General features: G+C 40.1%; 1 protein-coding gene across 1 annotated transcript in view; it reads right to left on the bottom strand.

Annotated features, from left to right (window-relative positions):
- The window catches only part of grik3 (glutamate ionotropic receptor kainate type subunit 3), a 107,809-nt gene that overhangs the window by 34,152 nt on the left and 61,654 nt on the right, over positions 1–12,003 (bottom strand). The window contains exons 2-6 of the mRNA XM_074682882.1: positions 10,987–11,163; positions 10,572–10,829; positions 10,310–10,491; positions 5,271–5,324; positions 1,591–1,761 (exon numbers count right to left, since the gene is read on the bottom strand). Coding sequence (XP_074538983.1) covers positions 1,591–1,761; positions 5,271–5,324; positions 10,310–10,491; positions 10,572–10,829; positions 10,987–11,163 — 842 coding nt within the window. The remainder of the gene's footprint in view (positions 1–1,590; positions 1,762–5,270; positions 5,325–10,309; positions 10,492–10,571; positions 10,830–10,986; positions 11,164–12,003) is intronic.

Below are 12,003 nucleotides of genomic sequence, written 5' to 3'. Positions count from 1 at the left end.
ATAAATTGTCAGATTATTGCTAGGAACACCTCTATCTTAATAAATGGGCAATGCTGAGTCTAACTGAGACTGTGTTCATATTGGAGAAAGCCAGGGTTTCTTTCACTTTGAGGAAAACATACTGAGACAATGGTGAGACAATCCATTATGAAGCATGCTTTGGAACAGACTGGCTGTAAAGGGATTGCACCTGGTCAGAAACAATGATAAGGGAGACTCATTCATTTAAAAAATAATTGGTGTAAAATGGCTTAATGAATGTTCTCCAAGCCGTTACATCATCCCCATCTGTACTATTGAGAGCGTAATGGATCACCTGTGGAAGTGAGCTGTTCTTGCCAATATTTGACCCATCAACATGGCAGAACAAATTGAGGGTTTCTTCTGTTCACTTGTTTGTATTCAGAGATCCCAGTTCATCAGACCACATAATGAAAGGGGGCTCAATGTTAGATATTTCCTCTTTTAGCCCCTTTATTGCGTACATTGTGTACTGTTATTATCCAAATATCTTAAGTAGGGTAAGCACAACAAGTTAATCACAATTTCCCCATCTGGCAGAGTAGGTAAAGTCTTGAATTTTCAAAGTTCTTAAGATTTTCTTGTCAGCCTGAGGTGTGTTAAGAGTGGTTTACTTCTTCTGATCTGCTCGAGAGATGGTCAAGGCTGCACCAACTTGACATCAAGAACACTCAATGGATTGGCACAAGAAATAGAAAAAATAGCCAGTTCTGAAGCATGCTGATTGAAGAAGAAAGCACAACAAACACAGCCATGACAACAATAGTAAATATAAAGCATAGAGTTGAAGGGATGTTTTTAGCTTTTTTGAGGTTGGGTTGTATGAGTTTCATGTCACTAATAATTGTTCTAGTCGTAATGCATGCTAGTCAGCTTAGCCCCTTTAATTAGAAACTGCTTGGAGAAACGGCGGGAAACTTGGCTACAGTTCTCTGCAGACAGTGGCAGGTCTGCCACATAATTTTGCTAAATTTGAGAAACTCGAGAATTTTTCAAGCACTTTACTTTGAAATTTATTTTCTTGTCTCACAGAGTGCAGTGAGAACTTCATCTTGAGGACAAAACTGCTTTATCCATCATTGTTTGTCACTATGTAAGGGGTTTCCCATGCATTTGACATGTGCTTAGATTTTAAAAATCTTAGCTTAGACCAGGCTTTAAATGTCCATGCATAATGCTAGCTATTTAATAGGTTTTCAAGCATTTTTAATCAATAAACAATGAGTACACAATAGCACCCAAAATCTCTCTGAAGCTGGAACTCGGTGTGGTACCAGTCAAATTTAAAAATTTACCTGTCTGATCAGATATTATGATTTGACATTATATTTTTCAACTTATACATATTTAATACAGTGTTGTTTTTTTTTTCCAAAACCACAACACAAGAGTCCATCTCAGAAGATACACTTGATTAAGATTGATAATTTCAGGGGTTAAGTTACGAGTAGGTTAAAAACCCTATCATGGCAAAGAAGCAAGCTCAGAGAGATAAGAGACACACACAGATAAATGTGACACTGTGATGCTGGACTTGAAAAGGTCCAACACAGACGTGATAAAACATACCGTCATGATGCCCTCCAGCAGGCCTGAGTCAGGTTTAGGTGGTATCTGCCTCTCCATCGACCATTTCTCCACGATGGATGCGACCTGGGGATTATCCACATTGAGGATGCGAAAGCCGGTCATGTTGACCCCACAGAAGCGATATGGCTCCAGGTTAATGGCCATCAGGTCCTTTTTGAGAGACAGACAAAAGTAATGGCAGATGAATCCTCTCTTCCCTTTTTTCCGTCAGCTTTGAGAGTTTTTGTTTCAAGTGTTGTCCTCGCTGCTTTCTGCTGAGATGAAAACCCAATGACGCAGCAGCTGATTAAACAAAAACTATATTAAGACCAAACAGAGGTGGTGAAGTTTTCAGTGTCAAATCAGGAGATTTAAGTGTTGTGTCTAAGGCACAGACTGTGCAATAAATGAAACTTAAAAGGCTCAGACGGCTGAGTCGCTTTCGGCTGGCAAATCCTTTTAGAAATGATGAATTGGTTTTGTTTTCATACCTATATAACAATGAATTATACCACAGAAACAACAAGCTTCTAGCATTTTGTCTGCCTAAATTGTGTTTGTGTTAAAGAATCTTTATGGGTGCAAATTTGTTGTTCAGGGAACATTTTAATTATTGTTCCTAGCTTAGAAAAATTTAAGTACAAGAAAAAAGAAAACATCAGTTCTGTTGGATCGCATAAATAATTCAACACTTGCATTCCCTTGGCAACTTCCAAGCAGAAAGCAATTCAATTTGAGCCGCTGTAATTTCTGGGGCAGCCATTGTAGCTGAAGTGTGAAGTCACATGTTGACACATGTCGTGGTGGAATGGGCCAGGGGGCTTGGAAAAGACATTTGGATGAACATAGATATTTCATTAGCACCCTGTGGGGTTAGTGCTGGGGGAACGGGAGCGTGTAAGACACTTACTAAAGAATGGTTGCCGCCAGTCACAGAAATACTTCTCCTCTCTGTTTTTCATCCCTTTCCCCTTCAGAATGCAGTACAGTACTCTCTTTTATGATCAGAGATCAAAGTGAATCTCTGTTGTTCTGCATGACATTCAAATTGCTCAGAAAAACTAGATCAGGTTACAAGTTATGTAGCTTTGAAGCTAAGAATACAAACTAACTGGGACAGAATTGTTTGTACGCAGATAATTCATCTTTTGTGACATCCTCATTTTTATCAGGGCATTTTTGGAATGTCAGGAAGGCAACTTGTTCCAATTATAAGTTCACTTTTTGCAAAACTGCCTAGTGCTCACAGCTATAACGCAAAATCAACATAATCCAACGGCGGCATTACATCGAAATCTTTACTCAGGGAACATGCCGAGCGCATACAGAAGTGTTATGTAGGAGGTAAACATAACAAAGTTCTCAGCTCTAGGAGGCTCAGAGATAGCTACTGCGAGGCGGGGAGCGATGACAGACTCATTTCAAAGGACAAGGGAGTTATTACCCCACACCACTCCGCCGTTGCCTTTTCACGCTCTAATAAGTCGACATTTCACCTCACCTCAGAAGATAAAACACAGACATCAGTGGATTCCATCGAGAGGAAATTGTATCACCATGTATGCTGCACAAGTATTCATCATTTTGGATCAAATCAAGCCACCAGGTATAATCTTCTTAATAGTGTGTCTATCAATATGACAGCAGCATTACAAAGATACCTCTCTCTGATTCTATAAAGATATCCTGCCTTTGTGAGAAAAAAATGTAGTGGAAAATCTTGTCAAATAAAGTAAATCCTTCAGCAAATATTTTCTGTTCCATCAGGTCTGAAATTGTTAAAAACCAAACCGGCAAGCTGGCAAAAGAAAGGATTTACTTTTTTCCTCTCTTAAAGCAATAGACATGCTACACAAACGTGCTGCATGGAAGACCAATGCCATCGCCACGCTGTTGAGCATGAAAGATGACACACATCACGCCTGAACCTTCAGTGTCATATCACATTATCACAACAGACCGGCCGAGTCCGAAGAGACAGCGAGTGTGTGTGCACAAGTGAGGCAGAAACAGAGACAATAACAGAGAGTGAAAGGAACAGCACAGATCATGCTGGTATTCACTCCCATTCAGTCTGTTTGTCACTAGATAGCTAACGTCTCAGCGAAGAGCAGCAACGGCTCCCTGCTGGGTCTGCTTGTGTTAGTCAGAGAAGATCATTTCTTTAGAGTGGGAGCCGAAAAATGCTCAAGATGGGAGTTAAACTGTGACATGCCCATGCTGCATTAAACATGTCTGACACTGAAACACAAACCTCAAGCTCCACTTCTTATTTATTTTGAATGAAGACGAATTCACTTTTAATGTCAACAATCTAATAAAATGTGAAGGACTGGTTAGTTGGTTTGGTCTGTTTCTATCTTCTCCGCCCTGCCTGTGACAGATTGCCACAAGCCAAAAGTAAATTCCTCAGTCATTTGTCACTCCTGGTTAAAGGACATGTCACAAAGCACCAACATGTGAGTCCCTGGTGGTTTTCAATAATTTTATAAAATGAAGGCTTTTTAACACATAAACCATTCTTTACCTTCAAACTTTTTCACTTTTAACTTTTAGCATCTTTCAATGTAATTGTTTTGCTTTTAAAGGCTTGTTCGATAACATGTGGTTCATTAACTTGACTGACACCTAACCCCCACAAACTGTTCTTAAACAGTACATAAGGCCTTACGGTGAAAACGGGGGGTAAGCTGTAATCAGCAGTAATTCTGCAGTGGTCTATTCAAACCAAGCAGTCTAGGAATAGGGGACAATGTGGAAGTGCTAAAATCTGCTGTTTCTTTACCAATTAGGTTTACAGCCTGGTTCAAAAAATGTCTCCTGTCTGAATTGCTAGGTTTACTATCACCACACTGTATGGGGATATTTTTTTTGCTAACTCGGCAGTTCAGAGGATATTAAGATCACAAGCTCGCCCAATCAGAGGCACAGCTCAGGTCATGTGACCGACAAGCGCCCATAGCTGTATGCAAAGCCCTTGCTAATACCAATATGGCAGCGGTAGCTGATGCGCTTCATTTTCCATTTCAGTAACAGATGGGTGACGTTGAGGAGACTACGTCCACGTTTTATACAGTCTATGGCTCAAACTTGTCTTTCAATAAAATCAAGAGTGAGGTTACGTTAGCTCTGCTTGGTAGATGACTGGCAGGACATAGCTAACCCGGATTTACTAGTGTATTGAATAACTAACCATTCCAAATAAACTGAAGGAGCTTTGTTTTTTTAAATCACCAAAATATATATTCCTAAAACAGGAACAAGACAGCAGGCATCCAGCCATTAAAAAACCTAATCTCAGACCACCAAATTTAACTTTTATGGTACACCAGGATGGTCATCGTAAAAATGCCACCATTAATTTATCTGAAAAGTGTAAACAGCTCTTAAGGGAATAATGGACTTTGTCAAACTTGAAAGTCACCCTCCATTTTCAACCTCAAGCTGTTGTCTCTTTAAAGTTGCCACCTCTAAGTCTTCCATTGACTTTACTATGAAGCAGAGTGTTTACTACAGCCTGCTGAAGACTCTATTATGCCTCCAGCTTGTCAAACAAAATTGATATTATGGACAGGATCCAAAGCCCATTGGCAATTAGCCACTATTCATCAAAAACCTCGAGCGGTAGGGAGATGAGAACAAACGAGCCTCTATTTGCATTAACAAGCATAGTACATTACCAGAGTGGTGAAGATATAGTGGTAATACTCTGTCATCATCCCCATGGTCTGGGCCTGCAAGGAAACAAAGACAGAGTGTGGAGAAGAAAGATGGGAATGAAGAGAAGAGGAGAGAGAGTGGTCATATTTTCAGGTTAGGGCATTTACAATCAGCAGCACAGTCGGAGTAAACAATGCTAAGGATATGCACAAACGCCTCGTCCCCCGGTTTAATGAGCCTATTGAGTAAAATGCTGCTCACTGTGTGCTCAAGTCTCTGCTTGTTGGGAGTTCTGCACCATATGTGGTCCGCAGACTTACAGAACAGCAACAGTACTTGATGCTTTTCTATGCATTTAAATGGTTTGCAATGGCTTCAGGGCACGTGACGTTATCCCAGCGGAGAAGAGGGGCCTTCAATCAAAAGAGCTCCGTAATCTCTGCCTCATATCCGCACACTCCATCACCACCACTTGTTTCACTCATTCTACATTCAAAGGCAGCACGTTCTCATGGCGGCTGTGCTTCCTGTTTAATTGTACCATCTGCTGTGAAAAAAAAGCCAAGGTTATGTAAATAAGATGCTGGGCTTGTGCAGAGGCAGATTCACACCCCCATCAAATTCACGACATTGAAACTTTGTGTTATATTTGCACTTTGGACTGGATTTTTCAGCATTATATTTCTTTTATGCAAATTTTAGAAACAAATTTCACCCCCCCCCCCAAAAAAAATGCTTGAAAGAGCTTTACAATGAGGGACTTAAAAACGCAAAAGACAGCATCCATGTGTGTTTCCCCACAGCATACCAGCAGGGTCACTGCACAAATTAAAATAAAACACATATGACAACAAATGGCACACAGACACACCAGGGACGTGTGTCCCATTTTCTCCTGTCCACAGTGACGAGAAATGTACCCTGACAGAGGCGTGTTACATGCAGGTGAAGCTGTCAAAGGGAAGACACGATGCAGCATATCGTGCAAATCACGGCATGAAACACTAAATATTCCAAGGGCACAATGCAGTATGTCGTTGCTGATGCTTTACCTCTTGGGGAGTGAATGTAGGAACATACAGGCATAAAATCAAGTTTGTGATTTCTATTGTTTGAAAAGCTCTTAGAAGAGCAGTCTGCAAACCTTTAAATATCATAATTCATTGCTAGTAAATTCTGTCACTACTGACTGCTCGTCAAAACCAGGGTGTTAGTGTTTCCAAATTTGCCTTCAGTAGGAGTCATTGTGGACTGTCACACTGAATTTGTGAAAGCTAATTTTTCATGCAGTTATATAAGGCAGTATAAACCTAGTATTGTTCTTCACCATGTTGTTGCTTTTTATCTGTATTAGGGATAGACCGATTATCGGCCAGACCGATATTTGGCATTTTGGGGCATATTGGCATCTGCTTTTTTTTTTATCCAGCCGACATACAGTCAATTAAAAACTGAGTTGTTTTGGCTCTGATGCAGCCGCGCCGCTGTCTGCAGTCACTTTGTTTTTTATATGTCACTGTGTTTTTTTATGTTTTATTTTTTGGATATTTTGAATACGTTTTTCTGCCTCTTAAAAATGATGAGAAATGTTTTAAACTGCAGACATTAAGGAGCTGCTTTCTCTGCAAAGTTTCTCCCTTTCTACACTATGGAAGCCCTAGATGGTCAAAACATTTAAAATCAGTCATGTGAAATCAAACAGAAAATTGATTCAACTGCATTACATTTCTGTAAAAGGCAGCACTTACTCAATTCTGTCCAGTTTTATTGCAGTTACATTGAAATTTTGGAAAACTTTTTTTGTACAATAAAAAACTTTAGCTATTTATTTTTATTGAAGTTTTTATTTAACTTTATAAAACATGCTGCTAAGCGTGGGAGCTGTTTAACAAACATATGCTTGAGGGCATTTGAATACAGTTAAATGTTGGAGCCAATATTTTCATTTTCACTACAAATGAATAGCGGCTTCAAATATCAGTTATCGGCCTTCTTGCCTACTAATAATCGGTATCAGTATCGGCCCTAAAAAAATCTAAATCAGTCCATCTCTAATCTCTTACTTTTTTTGTAACTTTTCAAGAGAAAACATATTTTATTCCTAAATACCTAGTCTCAGAGATGTTGGATTTGGATTTTTTTTTCTTTTTTTGTTTGTTTGTTGTTTGTTTCAGATAATTGGTTAGAGAAAATGCGTGTTTGAATTTATTGGCTGTTTGCTATAGAATTCCCCCCCCATTTTTGATGTTTTACAAACCAGCTATCAATCATGTTATTATGGCTACAACCTGCATCCAAAGACTTTTATGGACAGGTTATTTTTGTCATGCACTGTCTCCTTTATATGCTTTGTTTATGTGTTTAAGCTTTATAAATTTCCCATCGGCTCCTATTTTTCCCAACTTATATTGTGTAAAAGTCAGCAGAACTGTTTCACCAGTGTTTCTAGTATTTTTCCAGTGTCACATTTTTCTGTCTGTCTAAGCTTAAGTCTGAGGACAGAGATGCTCTCACTTAGTTGGTTATGCTAGAGGAAAGTCTGCAGCATCTTTGCCTCATACACTTTTCTTCCTTCTACTCTCCAGGGGACACTCAATCCTTAGTGTGAGATATGCAGAGTGGCCATGAGCAGATACATGTCACCTCAGATCTCAGTAACTTGGGTGGACTTTGAGTTATTTAAGTAACTTGGGAGGAGATGATGCATTCAGTAAACACGTTAACAGAGGCTGACAGAAAACTGAAAGTAGTAGGAGGAGGAGGGGGAATCCACCAGCCTGTTCCTGACATCTCTGAGCATCAGACCACCTACACAATCTGTGCTTGGTGCATCATACTGACAGCTCTTTGTTCACTGACATTCATGTATATCAAGCAAATGTATGTACTGTTTGGACAATTAAACAAACGTATCTCTTTGCTGAATGCCTATAAGAGTCAAACTCACCCACACTTCAGCAGGGCTGCTGCTTTATAGCTTAGCAGTTAAGGATTGAACCACATTTAGAGGTCCCTAATTCAGCAGCCACAGGCGCAACTGTGTTTCAACGGCCTCGAGTATGTGCTGCGCATCGTCCCCAACAAATATAGAAATGTGTTTCCCCCAGGTAAAATAAGGTAAATTAAAAAAAGTCTTAACCATAAAAAACTGAATGACAAAATGACAAGATACTAAGTTCATATAGTAAAAACTTAATCTAAGGGGAAATTAAGCGACACTAAGGCAGAATTATTGGACCCTCAGTCAAAAGTATGAGATACAGAGTCAAAACTATAAAACAAAGTCAAATTTAAGAGACTTTGAATCAAAATTCTGGAATACTAAATCAAAATAATGAGATACTCAGTTGAAATTAAAAGTTACTGAGTCAAATTTATGAGATACCTAGTTGAAATTCCAAAATACTTAATCAAAATAACAAGATAATAAATTGAAATTTAAGACTTTATACACATGCATTCAGTGACAGTCATGTATTTGCTTAAAGGTAGAGCCTGCAGGATTTCCTTACAAAAATAGAATGTCAGCTTTTACAGGAATAATCCTGCTTAAACGTCTCCTACGGGCCTCTATATAATGTGTATATAATGTCTCTGTCTGCCTTAAATTCCCTCCTCACCCTGTATTTTGATTCATTGGTTGTTTCGGGACGTTTCTGGGAGGAAAGTGGATGTGGCTTACTCTGCCAATCACACCGCGCCCAGTGCACGAGTGACTTTGCATGTAAGCAAGCAAAAGAAGTTATTCTGTGGTTTCGATAGTGGACGTAGCATGGGAAAAGCAAAACACAACCAAATTGGAATGAAACGTCAAAAAGATAGAGCTTTTTCTGAAATGAGGGTGAAGCTTGGCTCAACTTTCACTCACGTCCGGGCACTTGGAGAGCAACATGGTACTAAGAGAGACACAAGCCATCTTTTTACTGAGCAGGTACGTGTCAAATACCATGTAAAACATAATGCTACAGGTGGTTGCTAGGCTAGTGAATGTGTTCACACAGTCACAGTTGGAGGCAGTGGGTGTGCGTTGCAGCTGGCACTGAGCCAAGGAGGAGGAGTCCACTTTGAATCTTGTGTTTACAAACAAGTGACAAAAATTCCTGCAGACTCTACTTTTTACTTTTTTTTCAATTTTATTTTACCTGGTGGAAACAGGCTCCTATATGTTTCGAATGCTAAAGATCCAACATTCACTGCTATACATTACATTACATTTGATGCCGTGCTTGAAAATTAAAACTGCTTAGCATCATACCCTGAGGACACTGTTCACTCTTAAAGGCCTCTGCCAATCTTTGAATCTTTAGACCATCTAGAATAATGATCTTGAAGCGAGGGCTAACTTTACAGGGCGTTTAGTGCTGCCTGTCACTTTCAGGATATCTGCTCCTTGACTTCTTTTTAGACACTTTTTAACATCCAGTCAAAAATGTCAGACCGAGGAGAGGAGATGTTGGAGTGACAGAATGACAAGAGCAGTAACTGCTGCAACAAAGACTTCTGCTTCTGTGTTAGGGGTGCATACTTCAACATTTAGGCCAACCAGTGCGACATCATCATGGTTTATTGGCCAGCAGGTCCAGGGCTGAACTGTTGGCTGTGTAATTTGTTGTGTTTGATCCCTTTTCAGGCACAAAGTTACCCGCTTGAATGCATTTGATCAATATTTATCAGACAACAAATGAAATCAGAACACTAAGAAGATTCTGTATTTTTTTACAGAGCAAGATGTCTGTTTGTACAGATGATTCTTAGAAAGCACACAAATATATTTGTGTGTCTGATTTGATGTCTATACTTGGACTCTGTTTTTTTCTGAGCAGCCAAAACCCCTCACTGTCAGACATCAAAATTTCACTGCAGCTAATTATAACTGACACTCAGGCAGCTGTTATTCTCCTCCCACCTTTCACTGCTCAGTCACCAGCGTGTCAAAGCGTCCATTATTTCATTTATAACCAATGGTTAAGAATCAACAAATGATGGTGACACCTGTGTGGATGTCTGTCCATGCAGAGATGTGACATGAGAAGGATCAGATTGTAGGCCTCTCACTCACCTGTTTGAGAATCTGTGCAGCCATGTGGTGACTGCAGTCGAAGATGATGCGAAACTCGCGGCTTCTCTTCATTTCTTTGAGCAGGGGTCTCGTGTCCTGCGTGTCGAGGGGAAGCTGACGGATCTTTAGCCGGATGTTGTACCTGGAAGGGGCCATAATCAGCTCCTGGAGTCTTATCAGTCCTGGAGAGCAAAAACAGAGGCATAGTTGCACCAAAGTCCAAATATGTGCTGTCCTTATAATCACACTGTGCATTACTTACCTGTGCTGTCATCATACACAACAGTGGCTGTTTTCCACTTTAGAAACTGAACCAGGTCCAAGATAGCATAGCTTAAGGAAGCATAATCTGGGTATAAATTGGCGTAAAAGGTGTCCCTGTTGTCCATGGGATGATGTTTCCACCGCACCTGGATGTGCGGCACCTCCAATGCGTTGCAGATAGACTGCACTGCATTTGATGACGAGCTATGAGAAGGCCCAAATATTGCAACCACACCTAAAGACAGCTGATCACAAGCTGGAGAGAAGCAAGAGAGAACAGCTGAGAATGAAGGGGGGACATTTTTCCTAACGATTTTTCAATAAATCATCAAAGTCTGGCAGATAAACATTCATTTTTTTAACTGACCAGATTCTCTTCCTCCTCCTTTGAATGATCACAAAAAACCACTCACCTTTTCTTGACGCCTCAAAACTGTCGTAGATATTAATCCTCTGTATATCATATGTTAGTGTTGTGTTTGGCAACAAAGTCCTGTTTCTGTTAATGTTATTGACAGCAAATTTAAAGGCAAGCTCCTCGGCGCTAACAAGCGGAATGGGTCCACCATCTGTTTGTTCGAAGATCCCACCTGAAACAAAAGAGACACAGACATTACAGCCCCTGACAGTCGGATTCAAACATAATCATGAGCAAAGAGGAGAAACACAAACACAGCTCCAGGTAGGAATAAATGGAGGGAAATATTGAGAGGCATTTGCACTTAGGACGAGCAGTGAAGGGAGCAGTGCACGTAACACCAGGTATTAAATTTGCTCAGCAAACACGGAGCAACCCTCTCCATTTTCAGGGAATGCTGAAAAAACCAATATCAGCTTTGAAGTCTAAAGCCATAATGGATTTAAGGAGTGTGTGTTTTTGTCTGGGGAGTGTGTGTCTTTCTGTCTCTTCCATCAGGGCAGCAGAATATCTCAGGCTCTTGTCTCTCCATTAAGAAGTTCTTTTATTTCCCAAGAAAAGCACATCGGTGGAGCAGAAAACTGGACTTGGGCTTTCGTCTTTTACATAAAATTCAAAGGGAAGGTTTTTTTTTTCATTCTTTAGATGGGTTGGACTCCTCCAAACTTACAAAACATGTCTGTACCCACATCAAAGTAGAGGATCACTTCAAATGTTGGTGTGTATCAGAGTATCAGGGCTGCAGTGCATCATGAAGCTCAGAGAAAAAACGCGTTCTTCAGATGTTTGCTGAATGTTCAGGGGTTTCATGATATATTGGAGCATCGCATCAGAAACTACAGCTTCTATTTAAAATTCAAATAAGGTCTTTGGAAGATTTCATACACAGAGACCACCATACTTGTCGTGAAGGACACCACTCAAGTGAAATCTGCTGTAATGTAAAATGTCCTCTGAAGCCCTGAGAGTAATTTTGTCCTCGGATAATAACCTTGACAATCAGGTGGTCACT

The sequence above is a fragment of the Halichoeres trimaculatus genome, unplaced genomic scaffold, assembly GCF_033239565.1.
Source record: "Halichoeres trimaculatus isolate MK-OKI-2021-1 unplaced genomic scaffold, fHalTri1.1 fHalTri1_scaffold_12, whole genome shotgun sequence".
Lineage (NCBI taxonomy): Eukaryota > Metazoa > Chordata > Actinopteri > Labriformes > Labridae > Halichoeres > Halichoeres trimaculatus.
Note: the sequence above shows the minus strand (reverse complement) of the source record. Positions and strands in the feature narration are given on the sequence as shown.